Source organism: Hipposideros armiger, unplaced genomic scaffold (genome assembly GCF_001890085.2).
Source record: "Hipposideros armiger isolate ML-2016 unplaced genomic scaffold, ASM189008v1 scaffold_880, whole genome shotgun sequence".
In the NCBI taxonomy this organism is placed as follows: domain Eukaryota; kingdom Metazoa; phylum Chordata; class Mammalia; order Chiroptera; family Hipposideridae; genus Hipposideros; species Hipposideros armiger.
In genome coordinates, this window is record NW_017732230.1 from 694,437 (window position 1) to 711,898 (window position 17,462).

Consider the following 17,462-nt stretch of genomic DNA (forward strand, 5'->3'; position numbering starts at 1 on the left):
CCCCACCCGCCTTAAGGAATCCACGCCCCCCACGCCGTCCCAGATTGACAAAGCGCCTTCCTCCAACCGCAAGGTTTGTGTTCTCAGCCGCTAGCTGTACAGACTGGGGAAACTAAGGCTCTGAGAGCAGGCGTGTGGTCCTCTGAGGGCCGGCCGGCTACCCTTGCCATCTAGACCCCTAACCTGGGTGACTTGCCTTCAGCAGGCGACGATCACTGGCCCTCCCGATAGAGCCCTTTGCTTGGAGCCGTTGCATCCCAGCAGGACAACCACCCAGGGGTCAGGGTCCCTAAGGGGCTGAGGGTTTGCTGAATATCTCCCAATGCGTGCTTCAAGATTTGGAGCCAGGTCCCAGAGAAGTCTGGGCCTTAGCTAGAAAGACAGCTGCCTGACCCCATTCATGACCCATGGTAGGGAGGGGCCCCCTCCTGGGAGTATGGCAGTGGGCCCCCTTTCAGGCCGTTGGTCCATCTACCAGGCTGCACTGGACTCTGAGGACAGAGCTTAATCTCACTCCTCCCTAGCCCCAAGAGCTCCTGGCCCAATGGCAGGAGACAGGCGGTCAATACATACAGACTGAACCAGTCAGTGCTCTCTTTACAGGGGATGAGGTAGATTTGGAGGCTCAAGGGGCCACAGCCTGGGGTGTTGTGGATTTGGAACTCACAGGCTGCTGGAGGGAGAAGAAAACTGGGGGAAGGGGAAATCCTGAGGGAGAAGTAGTCTGAGAGGGTTCTGGGGATTTACCACCCCGGCCTCAATCACAGGTGAATGGCATATTAAGTGATTTTGAAATCAATGTTGTACACAATCTGAACATCACATTTCATTTGTTACACAACAGAGGGTAGGCTTAGGGGCTCTCTTTGGTCCAGGGAGAAAGGTAGACATTTGCTATAAAGTCATACCCTATGCAGGATCCGTCCCTCTCTATGACATGACAAGGTCAAACACTGGCTGTACACATCATCTCATCACCCACACAAACAGAAAATAACAGAGAAACATTAACCATTTCTGCAAATGAAGAAATCTTGCTCAGAGAGGTCAAATGACTCGCCCCAAAACACACAGCTTCCAGGTCTACCTAAAGCCAGCTTTTTCCAGGACCCTTTCTTCTGCCACCCCTCTTCAAGCTTTCCCTTTTCCGATCTTTCTCCCCTTACTTTTTCCTCCCTCTCAATCTCTCACATCCGTGGAAGACCTATTCCTGCGGCCACCACTCAGAATTCTGTACATCCTGCAAAGGCCCAACTGAAATGCCTTCTCATCCAGGCTTTCCCAGGCAGTGCAGTCCAATAACTCTCACCTCAGCAGCTCAGCAGTACCCACGAAGGTGCTCTAATCAATTTCAGTCCAGCGAATATCTCTTAGGTGTTAGCTTCAGGAGGGACCACCCTCCAAAGGGGTGACATATAGGGCAATGTCTGACGCAGAGGGACCCCAAATGGTGGCAAGACAAGGGGATAGGAGGCCTTCCAAAAGACATAGCATGAAGGCAGAAACCCACACCTTTACTACATAAGCTCTTCCCAACCTTGGCCTCTCGCCAGGTCTGGGGGGAGGGGAGATGCACCTGGCTAACTTGGAGGGGTTCTTCTCTCACAGGTGTTGTTGTCAAGCAAGTTCCCCCAATGGACTTGTACGTTTTCTTGGTTTTTATTTCTACGCTGATGGAAATTTTACAATTTTTACACTCGTGTAGCACAAAGAACCATGAAGCATGTTTCACAATTTATGAAGCTCATTATGTAGCAATGTTGACAACTTGATCCTATTTCTGAGTTAAATGTTTTTTTTCCTCCGTTCTAGGAGGTTGAGTGAGACGTGTCACTTCCTCTCTATACCCTCCTCCTAAGGCTCCTCTAACAAGCAGCCTTCTCCTTGAAGCCTACTCTGTATGTACCTCCCCACACACGCATACAAACTGACCATGACCTTGGGGAACTCAAACTCTCTATAACATTCACTTAGTCACCATTTATCAAGAGCCCACTATGTGCTAGACAGTGACCAAGACAGCCATGAACACTATGAGGTGAGCAGGGTACAGATTAACATGAGGCCAGAGAGCACAGATCATGGGGGATAATTCTTCAGGAGAACAGGGAGGGTTCCCATTAACCAAACCCCCCACCACACCACACACGTGCACCCTGGAGGACCTTGTGTCCCCAGAAGACCTAGCTCAGGGCCCTGCATATGGCAGACTTAGCAAATGCTCGTCATCCCAGAAAGCCACAGCTGGAGATGGACTCAGATCCAAAAGGCTGCATTGCGGGGGTGAAGGAGGCCCCGAGGGGAAGGCACTTTCCCAAAGTCACACAGCAAGTTTACTCAAAGACCTGGGACTCCAGTTCCCTGCTCTGCCAGCCTCACAGCGTGCTTACTGACCTCTGCCTGGAGTAGGGGGCCAAGGGTGGCTCCTTACCCAGCCCTGGATGAAGGGAACTGAGCCTTTTCTCCTGTTCCTTCATGGGCGGGCAGGTCCCAAGACATGATTTCTGGAGGCAGCTAGCAGCAGCCCAGAACTCGGCAAGGACTGAACGGGTCTTCAAGTCAGAAAGTCTTGTTCTAGACCCAAGGCAACCTTTAGTGAGGGGCAGTGGGCAAACCGTGTCCCTTTTTTAAGTAAAACAGGGTTTTTGATGCCCACGTTCTAGGACTGTGGTGGAGGCCCCTGGGAGCTGGGAGCTGGAGGCAGGCAAACAGGGTTCAGCTCTGGCTGCACACTCCCCTGGCTGGGAGATGGCCAGCAAGGCCCCTCGTCTCTCTGTGAAATGGGTGGGGGCTGCAGTGAGGATTACGCAGGACAGATAAAGCTCTGGACCCTCCTTTCAACACCCCCCACGGCCTGACTTATCCCCATCTCCTCCAGGAGGCCAATCCGGACTACATAAGCCAGACTTGCTGATCAGCTCACACCCCTTGGGCCAGCTCAAGTCCTTTCACACCACTAGTGTTCAAGTCTTAATTCCAATAAACTAGGCAAGGCAAATTATTATACTAGGCCTCTCTGAACCTCAGCGTCCCGATCTATAAAATGGGCTAATGGTGATACCTACTTTGTAGGGTTGTAGAAAGGATTAAATGAGGTGAGCGATCACCAATAAAGTTGCAACTATAATATTTTGCAACTAAACACAATGGTTGCCAGCTTTATTATTATTATGACTGAGGTGGCCTCTAGTACAACCATCGATTTTTGCCCTAAGGAGGTATTTTTTTGCCCTGAGAAGTAACCACCACAGGTGGGAGTCTGTCTGGGCTCTCTGAGGAGCTTAAAGGCAGCCTGGCAGCAGGGACAGGCCTGGTGTCATGCCCAGTGAGTGAATGAACATGCTTGCGAAATGATGCTGGAGCCATAGAATATCATTCAGTTTGGCAGTTTTGAACTCTTTTAAACAAGCACTTTTTTCTAAAGCAACCTCACAGAGACTCCCGAGGCACAAAGTGCTGGGGCAGGGCTGCTCAGGGGGAGGCCTCAGCTTTCATTCACTTGAGCAGGGACTGATGTCTACAGCTCAGCAAGCAGCCTGTGCAGTCTGTGGGGACCGAGCCTGCTCCCGCCCCAGATGGGGTGCTCTGCCTCCATTCCCACAGCCATGTTCTCTGTGCTTCTCAGACAGCTGTGTCACTGTGTTTAGGTCAACTACGGCCCCAGGGGCTTTTGCACAAAGCTGCTGCCCGGTGCCATCCCCCCCCAACCCATTCCCAGTGATTGGGTGAGGACAACCGTGTGGCCTCTGCCCCTCTGTGACGGCCCACTGCCCATTCGGAGGCCCTCCCACCCAGCTGACCCCCTGGGCTTCCATCCATGTCACTGACCATCGTGCAGGGCAGTCCCAAGTGGAGGGCAGAGGCCTGCAGGTTCTCTGACTGGAAGGACCCCAGTTCTCGGCAGCTCCCCCACCCATTCCAGCCACTACGCCACCATCCTGGCATCGGGCCCACGACCCTGCTCCTTCTCCAGGATGTTCTGAGATTTTCTCAAGGGCCTTTCAGAATTCCAGACACATGATTCCTTCATTCACCCATTTCAATCAATTCCAAGCGATGATGATGATAAATTACCAGTTATCGTGCTACTGCTCTGCCAAGTTGCTCTTCCCCCGACACTCACTGCACATGTCCCAAGGAGGGCCCAATGCCTCTTACTGGGACTCCTGGGGAAGATGTATGCCTCCGAATTCGGAATGTTCCGGGTTTTCAAGTGGGTCAATGGAAGCTCAGAGAAGTGAAGCCATTTGCTGAAAGTGGCAGAACTGATAGGTGGTAGAGCTGGGAGTGTCACCAGGAGAGTTCTGGCCCAGGGAATGGGTGGGGTAGGGACCCCCTACACATGCACACATGCACGCACACACGTGTGTGCACACAAGTCAAAGGTCAGAAGGGGAACTCACGGCTCAGCCATCCTCCCCACACTTGGCCCAAGCGCTGTGCTGGGCCTCTGACCGGAAGTAAGAAGGGAAGGTGCACTCACTCCCTGAGTGCAGAGGGCTCACAGGTGAGGACCTGGAGGCTCAGGGAGGGGAAGTCTTGCCCAGTCCCATCCTCACGAGACCCTCATTCCCTGCCCAGAAGGCAGCACCTAGGGAACCAGGGGTTTCCATTCCAACTCCACCACTTTGGCACCTGGGAACTGTGTGTCACTACTGGTCTCTGAGCCACCTTCTCACCTGAGTGTCAAGCACCAAGCACCATGCCTGGCACATAGTAGGTGCTTTCTGGAGGGTACGTTCCTTCCCCTGACTCCACTATCTACTTGGTCTTGCATCCTCAATCCTGCCCACATCACCTGCTCCCCTTTTAAAAAATACTTCCTGCAGTATTCACTGCAGGGTCACTGCAGACGGGTGAGTAGGCCTGACCTACCTCCGACGTCCACTGAGCCCTCAGTTGCCCACCCTGGGCCCCTGAGGCAGCGCTCAGGATAGAGGTAGCACCTCACCTTGTGGGCCCTCCGTCTGCCCAGGCCCAGCTCCTCCTCCAATGGCCATTTCTAAGGCTGGCGCCCAAACAGAGATCCTTCAAGGAAGGAGCCTATTTTAATAGGCATGTCTCTCAGAATCTTTCTGGGGCTTTGTGCAAATGCCAGCAGCACACCTAAGTAAACAGGAAAGGGAGGGGAAGATCCCATCCAGATATCACCCCAAGAAAGGAGATCTGCTGGGCACGCAGGCTGGCAGGCAGACCTGATATCTTGGCAGGCTGGTAGGGACACCTCACCCCACCCTGGCACAGGCTCCAGGAAGGGGCTGAGGGTGAGAGCCAGGAGGGCCCATGGGGGGCTGCCAGGCCAACACCCACATAATACAGACAGGTACCTGAGGCCCAGAGGACAGGAGACCTGCTTAGTCACCTTGGCAAGGTCCCCTCTCCTCACTCAGCACCCCAGGTTCTGCCCATTTCCTCTTTCCAGGCCTCAGTCTTCATATCTGTGTTACGAAGCTCCTTTCCAACGCTGATATCTGATGGTTCTACAAAGCTAGAGCAGCTGCCTTCTGCAGCTGGCTCTCCCACCATGGTATGAATAGTACCCGCGAATTTTGGGGCTTTCCCAGAGTCCTTCTGATGTACTTTTCCTCCTCCCTGCTTCCCTGTTCCTGGGGCTCTGCCCTCAGCAAGCTATCAGGCCTCCTCCCCCGGGAGGTATGCACATCAAAGAGGGTCCCAGATGGGGAATGACTCACTAATGGTGGAATGTCAGACACTGCGACAGGTGAAAGAGGGGCGGCATGTTAAGCCAGGATTAAGCTGGTGCCTTCCTGGTGGCCACCTACTCACAGGCCACCCTATGCCCATAGAACCCTCCCTAAGCCCCTACCAGTGCCCCTTGGAATGTATAAGTTCCACACTCCTCCTTACCCAGAGAAGGTGGACAGATACTTAGGTCACACAGAGAACTAACTCATGTGCCATGCGAGCCAGGATGGGGCTGGGCCCTGACACTCAAGGGTCATTCCTGTACTAAACTATTACCCAGATAACCACACCTAAACATGTTTACATGGAGAAACACCCAGAGCCAGAAACACACAAGTTCAAGGACACACATGCATACCAAGGCATATGGGACGGGCATGCCCCCCCCAGGAAATGCATATGTAAACATACAAGTCTCCCCACCACCATGGCATAAACACGTGTGCACATTGATCAACACACACATGCACAATCATAAAACACACACAAATACACTGGAGCAAGCTCACACACATACACACATACTCAGCTGTTATCAGGCACTCACAGAATTAAGCTGACACCAGGCCAAACACCCAGGCCCACATATGCTCAGGTTCACAACCACAGCAGGAAGCAAGAGTGGCTTGGTGGGCTCAGAGAGCTGGGAACCCAGACCTTGGGTCCCAGGGGACAAAACAGCTCCACGCTGCTGGCCCCACAATCCCCCTGCTCTGCGTGCAGGGCCTCACTTGGTGCCCATCTCTGAGAATAGCCCATTTGCTTCCCTCACACCCTGAAAGCTTGTCTTCACTGCTCCCTGAATGTGTGGCTTTCAGAATCTTGAGGCCTGGCAGGTGGTTCTGCGGCCCCCTCCCCAAATCCAGAGCCAGAAATGCCTGCCCTAAACATTTCTCCTCTTGTCCATATCATCAGACCTGAAAGGCCACCATTTGACACACCTTGTTAGGTCCTAGGGTTACCTTAACCTCTAGGAATCCCCAGGTAAAATGCAAAGGTGTTTCCTCCCCTTCCTTCAAGAGGCATGGGAGCAGGGAGTTGCACCACCTCATGGCTATGGGCTTTAGCCCAGTGACCTAATCATGTGAGTCTGTTCCCTCTTCTGTAGAATGGGGACAACAGTAGTCACTACAAGTTGTTGTGATGAGTCACTGAGATCATGCATGTGAAGAACTCAGCCCATTTCCTGACGCACAGTAAATGTGAGCTACTGTCATCCTCACTATCATTGTCACTGTTTTTTATTGCTCAGACTTTGCTCACCAGGGGCCAGCCCAGCCATTAGTCAGAAAGAAACAGAAGACAGGAATTTATAGAAACCATCTTCAGGACCCAAATCTCCTTTCACGGGGAAGGGTGCTGGCTCACGGCTCCCTCGGGGCGTGTTCCCTGAGTCTCACCAAGTGCTAGGCCCTGGGAAGGCCAGCTTTCTGCCCTCAAGGGTCCCACAGTCCAGCTGGGGAGGCGACCCAGCCCCTTCTTAGACACCCACAGGGGCCTCCTTACTGCTTTTGCTGCCTCCACTCCTACCATCCTTCCCCCTTCATTCTCCAAGGGCATCTAGAAGGATCCTTTTAAAAAGCAGATCAGATCCTGCCACTGATCAGCTCCCCAGAGCTCTTCGATGAAACCCTTCAGGCCCCTCATGCCCCAACCCCTGTGCTCCAGCTCCTGGCTTCAGTGGGACGTTTGACGTTGCCAGCTCCTCCTGTCATAGGGCCTTGGCGCAGACTGTTTCCACTGCCTGGAATGGAGGCCCCCCCTTGCCCAGGGGACCCTGTAGACCCTGCAATCTCTCCTCACAGTCTTCTCCTCAGGGGCTTCTCCGAGGCCCTCAGATTAGGCCAGGTCTCTGTACAAACTTATGACAGTTGTAATTATACATGTATTTGTTTACTGTGTCCTTCTCCCACAGGGCCATGGGGACCATGGCGGCCTATGTCCCCAGGGCTGGGTCCCTGGCAGGTATTCCATCCATACTTTCTGAACGAATTAACAAATATTTATGATATAAAATATTATATCATATTATAAAATGATATGAAAGGAGAAAGGCAGAGAATGTGATCTGGGAGGATTTTTAAGGGATTCCACTTGGGGTCCATCTGGGTGGGCCTGCCGAGATTATCTGGGGGAGGGCAGACAGCCACGGGCATTCCAGTCAGAATCACAACATGGGCAATGCCTCAGTGGCCCCTACAGTGATCACAGGTCCCTCGCATCTCCAAGGGACACACCTGAGCCCAGGGCTTATAACATGGAGCATGACCCCTGCCCCAGTGCAGAGTACACCCAAGTCAAGGGGGACCCTAACGAGCCCTGAGAGTCTAGAAGAGGGCGGAGGGGGGCGCCCAGTTGAGAAGAAGGTGGGGGCATGAAAATGGGAGGGGAGATAAGGACACAGGAGAGGCCCTCCTGGTACCTGCTAGTGCCCAGGACTGGGCGGCCTCAGTGAACAGAAATCAGACATGGATTCCTGAGGTCTCAGGCAGGGATGCGATAACCCAGGGCAGCCAGAGACTGATTCACTGCCCTGTAAATCCTCCGCCAGTGACATTTGTCTTAGCATAATAAGCCCATCCCAGAGGTCTGGGTGGCCACAGACACTTCATCGGCTCTTTAAGCCCTCGCCAGCCCTGACCTCATGGTGGGGAGTCCGGCACCAAGGGCTGCATGGCTGCAGGGAAACTGACTCCATTAGGGTGCCTCACTCTTGTGGCTGGGTCTCTACTTTCTCCCTCTGCCTCCCTCCAGGCCCTCACTGAGGTCCCCGCACCAGGCCAGTCTTCCCCGGCTGACTCACTGACTTCAGTGCCTCGTCCTCATCAAAACCTCCTGGTCCTGTGCTCTCTGTACACTTGCTTGAGTGAACGCTCTCAGCAGAGGTTGCCCCGCAGAGAGACAATAAAACTATGCTCAGAGTCAGGAAATCTGGGTTCAAAACCCAGCTCTGCTAATTAATAATAACGAGAACTAGTCCAACGTGCTAATAAGAGTAAGCCAGACATATTTATGAAGCCCTGTCTAAGCTTCAGGCTCTGTATTAGAGCTTTACATGACTTACCTTGTTTAATTCTCACAACCCAATCTGCAGATCAGAGAACAGAGGTTCAGAGAGGTCAAGCAACTTTCACAGGGCTGCACAGCCAGGAAGTAGCAGAGCTGGGTTCAACCTAGGTGGTTTGCCCCAGAGCCCAAGCTCTTCCATAATTCTAGCACCATGTTATGAGGCTCTGAGCAAGCATCTTAGCCTCTCTGACTCAGTTTCCCCATCTGTACAATGAGGGGATTGGTCTAGATGACCTCTAAATCTTTTCCAGCTTGGGCATGGTATCTTTCCCATCCCAGGTGACAAACAAGTGGCAAGAATCTTCTGGAGACAACAGGTTTCTGCAGAAAAGTTACTAACGGTGGGACTTCAGCTCTGTGCTGGGCCATAGGAGCTTCTGTTCAATTGGATGGCCCCACCCTGCCCTTCCAGGCACCCAGCTGGCCCCGGGGAAGCCCCAAAGCAGCGAAGGCAGGGAAAGGGTGTAATCCCATTTCTCCCTGCACCAAGAGCCATCAGGGAGCACCAGGACCCCAGGGTGCTCTCTAGCCTGTGGGACCCGCAAACACTAGTGGGAGGAAGAGGCGAGAGGCAGGCGGCAGCCCCATAAATCCACTTGAGTGAGCAGTGCTTTTAAAAGCCCTTTTCACTACAGGATACAAAACGCACTGTTTGGGGAGAGGGTTTTATAGGCTATTTCTCCTCCTGGGTGATTTACCATCTGCAGGCCAGGCTCGCCTAGGAGTCCTGCTCCGGAGGGATCACAGGAGTCCATGGGTACAGTCAAAGTCAATTTCAAGGCAAGGGCTGGTGTCCTTGCTGGGCCTTGCCATCAGGTGGCTTGTCCTGACCTGTCCTCCCAAGACACAAGGAGTGGGGATCTCAGAAGCTAGGAGGTCAATGCTCACGCCTCCTCTCCTCACCGTGGATGGAGCTCTCGAGGCAGGGAAATGGGGAGGGATTGTGGGCAGCACAGCCAGCTATAGAGAGACGTGGAGGCTAGGACAGACTTGGGACGCCTCCAATGCAGCTGGGGAACTGGATCTCACCCCTGGGAGCCATTGAAGGCACTGGAGCGGGGCAGTAACAATCATGCCTCATTTTATACATTCTTTAAGCAATTCCACAGGAAAAGTTACTCATCCCAATGCGGGGCCTTGTGTTGGAAACAGATGTCATCACTGCCATCTCCAAAGAGGGCTTCCTGGCTTAGGAAGCAATTCCTACCTGAAGACTCAGATATCATTATGTCTGCAATCCAACCCAAATATCACTTGATGTGACAGAGTCACTTTATTTTTGTACCATGGGGGGCGGGGAGCAAAGGCATCTGAGCTTACCCCCCACACCCAATATCCTGGGCCCCCTGGGAGAGAGAAGGGCCTGCAGGGACCACAAGGTGGGGTAGAAAGAGGGGAGCAGTTCGCCCTACCCCAAGGGGTTCCCCCTTCAACAACAACCTTCTAACCGTTGGGGGCAGGACCGGTGGGGGCCGGGGGAGGGCAAGATGAGGCAGGGAGACGGGGAGATCCAGGTTCAAATGCCAGCTCTGCCCCTGACTGGCTGTGTGACATCGGACAATGCACTTCCCCTCTCTGGACCTCAGTGTTCTCATCTGTAAAACAGAGAATAACAGCACTGGCTGGCAGAGACTAGGCTGCATGTCGTAGGTCAGGTTCTGTGACACCAATATCCAGGCTCTCGAGCTCAGCGATCTTTAGCAAGTTCTTCACTCTCCGTCTACCTTGGTTTTGTCGTCTTAAAAAAGTGGGATTTGTGTTACCTGCCACTTGGGTTGTGAAGACTAAATGAGACAATGCATGGAGAGTGCTCAGCACAGGACCTGACCCCACAGACTTTGCAAAGCAGGATTTACAATCCCCTATGGTACAGACAGCAAGTCCAAGCGTCGACCACCATTCCGACTCTTCCAGGGTACCTGCCTTCCTTCCTCTCAAAGCCGTGGTGAGGATGGAGCAAGATGGCTGCAAACCTTCAAAGGACAATCGTGAGAGAGTGTCTATTGGCCAAGCCTGTGACCACAGTGCAGTGACCCTGCCTGACAGCCCTCACACTGGCCTGCCTCAGCCTGTACCCAGCCTCCTGCTGAAAGGCTGCCTCAGCCCCAGACCTTGCCCCACTCCAGTGTCCCTAATAAGAGTTAATAAGAGTCCCCTTTCAGAGGTCCCCCAGCTCTCTGGTCAATCCACCAGTGCCAGGCCCAGCTGGCCACAGACGTTTCGTGATTTGAGCTGTTCCTTCCACCCAGCAGTGGGCTCTGGGCTTGTTTAGCAGCCAGCTCCCTGTGAGCCGTGTGGGTGTGGTGGCTGGAGGGGGCACACAAACCCGTGGGACTTCAGCTCTGCTCTGGGAGGAGCCTCCCAGGCGACCGTCCACTCGCTGCACTCTGCTGCCCCCAACTGGTGGGAAACCGCCCTGCGCCAACACCTCCAGCTACCTCCCTCCACACTCACCACCAGGGGAACTTGGTCCCTGGCCCCTTGGGCACTCCTTCACCCCTCCTCCACCTCCCAGGATCAAGGATGAGCTGTAAAACCTCTGTTAGTGGCAATGTCACTTTGGGGTAGCAGATCAGGGGTGCAAAAGAGAGGGCCTGAGGCTCTGGGTAAGGTGTGGGGCAGGGATGAGGGGGGACAGGGTGTGAACACGGACTGAATGCCTCCCTTGTGCCAGGCATTGAGCCCTCACAGCTGCCCTGGAAGCGAGGGGCTCCTGTGCCCATTTGCAAGAGAGGCTCAGAGTTGGGCAGCTTGCCTGAGCGATCAATCCCATGGAGGGAAGCTGCAGGGCCAAGATCCAAAGCCTGCCTCGCCCAGGTGCACTGCTAAGCAGAGCCAATGCTGCACCCCCAGAACTCAGGGGTATGAAGAGACGGAGAAGGGGCCCCAAGTAGCATCCCACCTGCCAGTCACAGAGCCTGACATTCCACCATGAGTGACTGAAACTTCCAATTGATAAGGCTCCTTTTGTGCAAGGAGCCTGGAACGTAGGGAGTGGGAAGTCAGCCACTGACACCTTAGTGGGGACCAGTTTATCCGACTCCTGCTGCCCACCAGGCTCAAGGGCGGGGCCGGGGAAACAGAGCTTACAGGGCTGGCCTAGAGGTGCCTCTGGAGGACGCAGGGACAGAAAAGGGGGGGGGGTGCAAGGCGGTCTTTGTTTCCTTCCCTCTCCATCCTCCCCACCCAAGCTGCCTGAACCAAGCTGCACCTCTCGAGATAAGGAAAGAGATGCCAAGTCTCCTTGAAGTGGCTTCTTCCCTCCACCCTTGTCCTCAGGGACCCCTACAAGGGCATTCTAAGCTCAGGTGCTGGGGGGCAGGGATGGGCTCCTGACAACCTACTTGAGAAAAGCAGTTTGCTTGCTCCCCCAATCCCTCGTTGCCCACCCCAGTCCTGGTCTGTGCCCATTGAAGGAGGTCAGAATCTCCCAACCGGGTCAAGTGTACTGCTCTGAAGAACACACTGTACTCCAGGTCTGCTCTGGCCAGCTCTGGCTCGCCTCCCCTCCCTCTCTGGGGGCTCGATACTCCTGTTAATACAGCCTCAGATCCCATTCGCTCTGCGTGCTGCTGTGTGTCTCCTGTTCTCGCACTCCAGCCACTTCCTCACACTTCAGCCTGCCAAACTGCTTCCAGTTCCTCCTATCACTTGCTCGTGCTGGTTCCTACCTCCTGGCCTCTGCAGGTGCTGTCCTGGCTGCCTGGAATGTTCCTTCCCCTCACCTGTCTGGAAATTATTTTGTCAAGCCCCAGCTCACCCCTCCATATTTTTACAGGTAGCAACTATATTTTAATCCTATTTGTGCCAGTGCTCCACACAGGCCCTGACACAATAGTTGATGCTGATTAAAAATTTATTGAAAGAAAAAACGAAGGCAGAGAAGGGAGGGAGGGAGGAAAGTAAATTAGTTCACAACCACAGTAAGACTGGCACCTCTGCCACTCACCAGCTGTGCAACCCTGGGCCAGTGCTGTCTCCTCCCTGAGCCTTGTTTTTCTCATCTGTAAAGTGGAGCAAATGAAATCCCCTTCCCGTTTCTTAAAGGGACGGGCAGCCTCCCAACCCTACCGAATGGCCTCTGGCCCCACACTCCTGCCTTAAGGACCGTCCAGGCCCACCCCAGCCACCCTGGCCAGCTCCTGCACCTGGCTTGTCTGGGACAGTGTTCCCATTGCAGGAAAAGGGACTTCTCTCCGTGGAAGGTGGACACAGACCAAAATGATAGTAATTTTCCTTTGGGGTTTGAACAGTTGAATAACAATTAGGCTCCATGAAAGGCACAGGTGGAAGGGGCTGAGGGTGTGGGGCCTGCCATCTCCGCCAACCCTCTCATCTGGGGAACACTGGCCAGATACTGGTCTGGGAGACTCCAGCTCACAGCTCAACTGAACAGAGGACATTGGCCTCACAGGCAAACTCCTGGTACTGTGAGGAGGAAACTGAGGCACCCCCTCCGTGGGCCCCCAATCTGGGGGTCTAACACTACTGCCCTGTCACAGCCAGCCATGGCTGCATGGCTGACATCCCTCCACTGGTTTGTGGGCCACAGATGTAGATGTGTTACATGTACACATGCATTTGAGACGGGCCAGGAGCAGCCTGGAGTGGTAGAGGGAGCCCCGGCAGGTATTCCGGGCGAACCTCCCCTCTCGGGGCTCAGGTTCCCTGTATGTGCAGTGACAGAGCTGGCTCAGCTCATCTGTGAGCCTGACCAGCTTTTCTGTTCCCCACCCCAATGCCCAACTGCAGTCACCTTAGCTGAGAAGGGGCACGAAAGAGAGCAAAGAGGCAGACCCTGCAGGAAGCAGAGAATGACAGTCTCCTGCGTCTCAAGTCACCCCTCGTCCAGGCAGCCTCCAGCCCAACTTCGGCTGTGGCTGGTGCTGGGACGCAGTAGCCAGGAGGTGGCAGTGCAATGATGAGTGCAGGAGTGGGGGGGGGGCTAGCAGGGGCCTCCAAGGGCAGTGGAGCCCATAAATGTCCATTCCCTTAAGCACCTGCGCCCCACACTGCCCCCCCCCCATCAGAAACGTGATGAAGGCAGGGAGAAGGGCTCAGCTGCAGGGAAGAGAGGGCAAAAGGAGCAAGGACTGACGGGCACCAGACAGGGGATAGAGAGACTTGGGCTTAATTCCACGCCCTGTCCCAGATGTGCTGTGTGACCTCAGGAAAGGACCCTCCCCTCTCTGAGTCTCAGCCCCTCCTCTGTACAGGGAAGGGTTGGACCAGATCATTTCCAATAGCCTTTCTTTGGTGGTATTGAGGAGGGTCACCCATAGGCCTGCAGTCTGTGTTCCTGTACCTATTTCTGTGTGTGTGAGAAAGATAGACAGCTGAAGCATGGGAAGGATGCTGGAAAGCTACAGGTGTGGGAAGAGGGGTGAGCAGCTGGGGAAACCCCAAGTCCACGTCCCAGAGATCTCCTGCTTACTCCACTCCTGCCCACGAACCCCTGTGACTCCTATGTCCTACAGGGGAAAGTCCAAAGGCTTTAGTCCAAACTTCACCCACTCACTTTTCTCTCCAGGCTCCTCGTCTTCATCCCTCCAACTCACTCAACACCCTAGTCACACAGGGCCATTGTCTTCTTCCTATTCAGTTAGAGCCCCCTCTAACTGGAACACTCCTCTCCCTTTGTTCTTGACAAACTCCTACACATCCTTCAAAGCCCAGCCCCAAAGATCCCTCCTTTGGAATTCTTCCCTACCCTAACTTGCTCTGGGTTCTCACAGCACCCCAGGTACACCTCCATCACAGCTTCTGAACCACCTAGGGTTCTTACAATTAAGCATCCAGTAAAAGCGGGTGGTTGAAAAGAACCAACTCACTTCTAGAAGCATCTACAATCAACCGGGTACTAACTTTATCTGCAGCTTCCGCCAGCCCTCTGAGACTTCCCCTCCCTGACACTTCTTCTCCATCTCGCAAAAAATAGCCGTGAGACCTAATTTCAGCTAAACCTTCAAACATGACTCTCCACTTTCAACTTCCCAAGGAGGAATCAATGGGCTGTCAAGTTTCCCAGAGCCTCTGCCACCTCCCACACCCCGGCCCTGCCAGCACTCTTCAAGGTCGATGGGAGGGGAAGGGGCACAGGAAGGAGGGTGGAAGGACCCAACCTGCACTGTACCTTGGGAGTGTGGATCTGGGGAAGGCAGTGGGCTGAGGGGACTCGTGGGGAGATCTGTGACAGTCACCATCTCCTTACCCCCCAAAGCAAACCATGAATTCCCCTAACATGGGGTGGCAGGTGAGAGGGGGGCAGCACAATGCCGTTGCGTAGGGTCCCTGGGCCTCGGGAAGGGAGGTGGGCACACACAGAGCGCCTAGACCCAGTCTGACAGCCTGTGCAGATCCAGGGCCCCCAGCTGGCCGCCTGCCTGCCTTCCCTCCCTCTGGCCCTCTCTCCCTTCCAGGATTCCCTGCTGGGGCAGGGAAGACAGACCTGGGTTTGAGTCTCAATCTCACCATCGCTTTGGAGACTAAGTGCTGAAAGCCAGAGATGGGCAGGACGTCCCTTTGGTCACTTACTCCCCTTCCTACCCTCCGCCAGGACCCCCACAGCTCTCAGGGAACAGGCATCCCACCAGCCTGCTAGCACCATGTGGCCCTGGGAAACCACTCCCCCACCCCCCAACTCCACCTGGAGTAAAAGGAAGTTGTACCACGTGGGCAAAAGGTTCCCTAGTGTGCCCAAGTCACAAAGCTGGTATGAGGCTCAGCCCCGGGTCTGCTGGCTTCACAGCTCATTCTCTTAGTTACTGCATCACAACATGTAAGTGCCTACTGTATGCCCAAACCACATGCTGCCTTACAAAGTCCACTCTCTTCACTTTACAGAAGGGTAAACTGAGGCTCTCCCAGGGTCCCGTGGTCTTGAAGAAGTAGAGGTGGAGCCGGCACCGAGCCCCTGGTGTCCTGTGGGATGGCTGCATTCCTAGGCCAACCCACAAAAGGGGTAAGGGCCACCTAAGGGGGTGCAAACAACCAGGACTCAGAAGTGTCCCTAGCTAGGTGGTGACCTTGGACAATCCAGCCCTTCCTGGGCCTCAGTTTTCAGGGAGGAAGTGGACAGAATGAGTCTCACAGACCCCCAACATGTTGATTCTCCATTAAACCACATCATGGCAAAGGGGCAGCCCTGTGAGATGTGATGACATCCTGTCACCCCCGGGTTTGAAATGGCAGCGAAGATAGCAGTTATTCATGGATATCCTGTGGTGTCTCCCCTGCCTCCCCCAGGCAAAACTATGTTCCCTCAGTTCCCTCGGGGGGCTGTACAGAGCAGCAGTCAGCTAAGCGCATGCGGATGTGGCTTGTGGGCGTGCGTGGGAGCCGGTGTGAGCTCTGGCTGTCGGTGAGAGGGTTTGCTTCTGGTCCTGCACAGGGTCTGTGTGCAAGTCTGTCCCCAAGGCCCAGGCCAGGTGCACCTCTGACTTACCCCCAAACACTCGGCTCACTGGCCTCCACTCTGACCCTCCCCAGCTCTTTACTNCTCTGGAGCCAGAAAGGGAAACACGATCAGATGATAATGGTGGATTTCATCTATTAAGCACCTACCATGGGTCAGACCTGGGCTGGCGCAAAGGTCCAGCACAGTCCTTCAAGGGAGGCATTCCACACTTTACTGACACGGACAGGAGGATCAAACGGGCTGAGTGACTAATGAGGTCATACAGGCCACCGAAGAGCCAGGATTTGAACCCAGATCTCCACCTCCAAGCTCTCTGGTCCCCCACGCTCCCAGCTCCGAGTACCAACCCAGGATAGAAACTCGACTCACACCCCTTTCCTTCACTGCTGCATACAGGAAAGGACCAAGGTGCCCAGAGGTCACAAACATCAATGTCCCACAGTCCTAGCATCCACGCCTGGCTCTGTCACTCAGGAGCTGCGCAACGCTGGGTAAGTGACTTCACCTCTCTGAGCCTCAGTTCCCTCATCTATGAAACAGGGACGCTAATGGTGTCTCCCCTCAGGGCTGCTATGAGAAGTGGGTAAGGAAAAAAAAAGCCTTTCCATCCTGCAAACCCTAATCGGGCAGGCGGGGGCTGGTAGTCCCGGGTGCCTGTAGCTCAGAAGGCTGGCGCTGGCTCTGATCCACAGGTGGTGTCCATGCCAAGAAACAGCGCGAAGATGCCACTACAGGAAAAACACCAAGCCTAGCTGGCAATTAAAGAGCTGCAAATTATAGCAACTTCAAAGTGTGATGACACACCTATTAGAGCAGCAAAAGAAAGGGAAATGGGTAAAAAGCACTGCTGATGGGAAGGTGTGGGGCCAGTGGGTTCCCCTCCTCACAGCCAGAGGATGTGCATGCTCATGCTCTGGAGTCAGAGAGACCTGGGGCCAAAGCTTGGCTCCCACCATCTCTTAGCAGTTGGAGCTTGGGTGACTTCACCTCTCTGAGCCTCAGTTTTCCCATCTGTAAAATGGGGGTGATCAAAGGATCCACTTCAGGGTTGTCTCTAGGATTAAAAGAGATCACATAGGTAAGACCAGGAAGGAACACAGTGTGGGTGGCTATGTTATTATTAGTCATTGTTCCCTAAGGCCCCCGGAAGACTCGGCCCCAGCTGCCGTGGCTTCTGGGGTCCAGGGAGGGCAGGACCCAGTCTCTATTCCAGTTGATTTGAGTCAAGGTCACCCAGTTGCCAGCTGCCTGGCCCTGTCTGCAGGCAGGA

The 17,462-nt window shown here is 54.3% G+C and overlaps 1 protein-coding gene across 5 annotated transcripts in view; it reads right to left on the reverse strand.

The window, feature by feature from the left end:
• DAB2IP (DAB2 interacting protein) overlaps window positions 1-17,420 on the reverse strand; it is a 104,386-nt gene extending 86,966 nt beyond the window's left edge. For 2 of the 5 annotated variants that reach the window (XM_019630009.1, XM_019630008.1), the window contains exon 1: window positions 17,180-17,419. In XM_019630009.1, the coding sequence (XP_019485554.1) occupies window positions 17,180-17,320 (141 nt within the window). In that variant the 5' untranslated portion in view covers window positions 17,321-17,419. Of the gene's footprint in view, window positions 1-17,179 lie in introns of all 5 variants that reach the window. The other 3 variants (XM_019630012.1, XM_019630013.1, XM_019630010.1) reach the window with 3 other exon arrangements.
• Window positions 17,421-17,462: the final 42 nt, after the last annotated feature.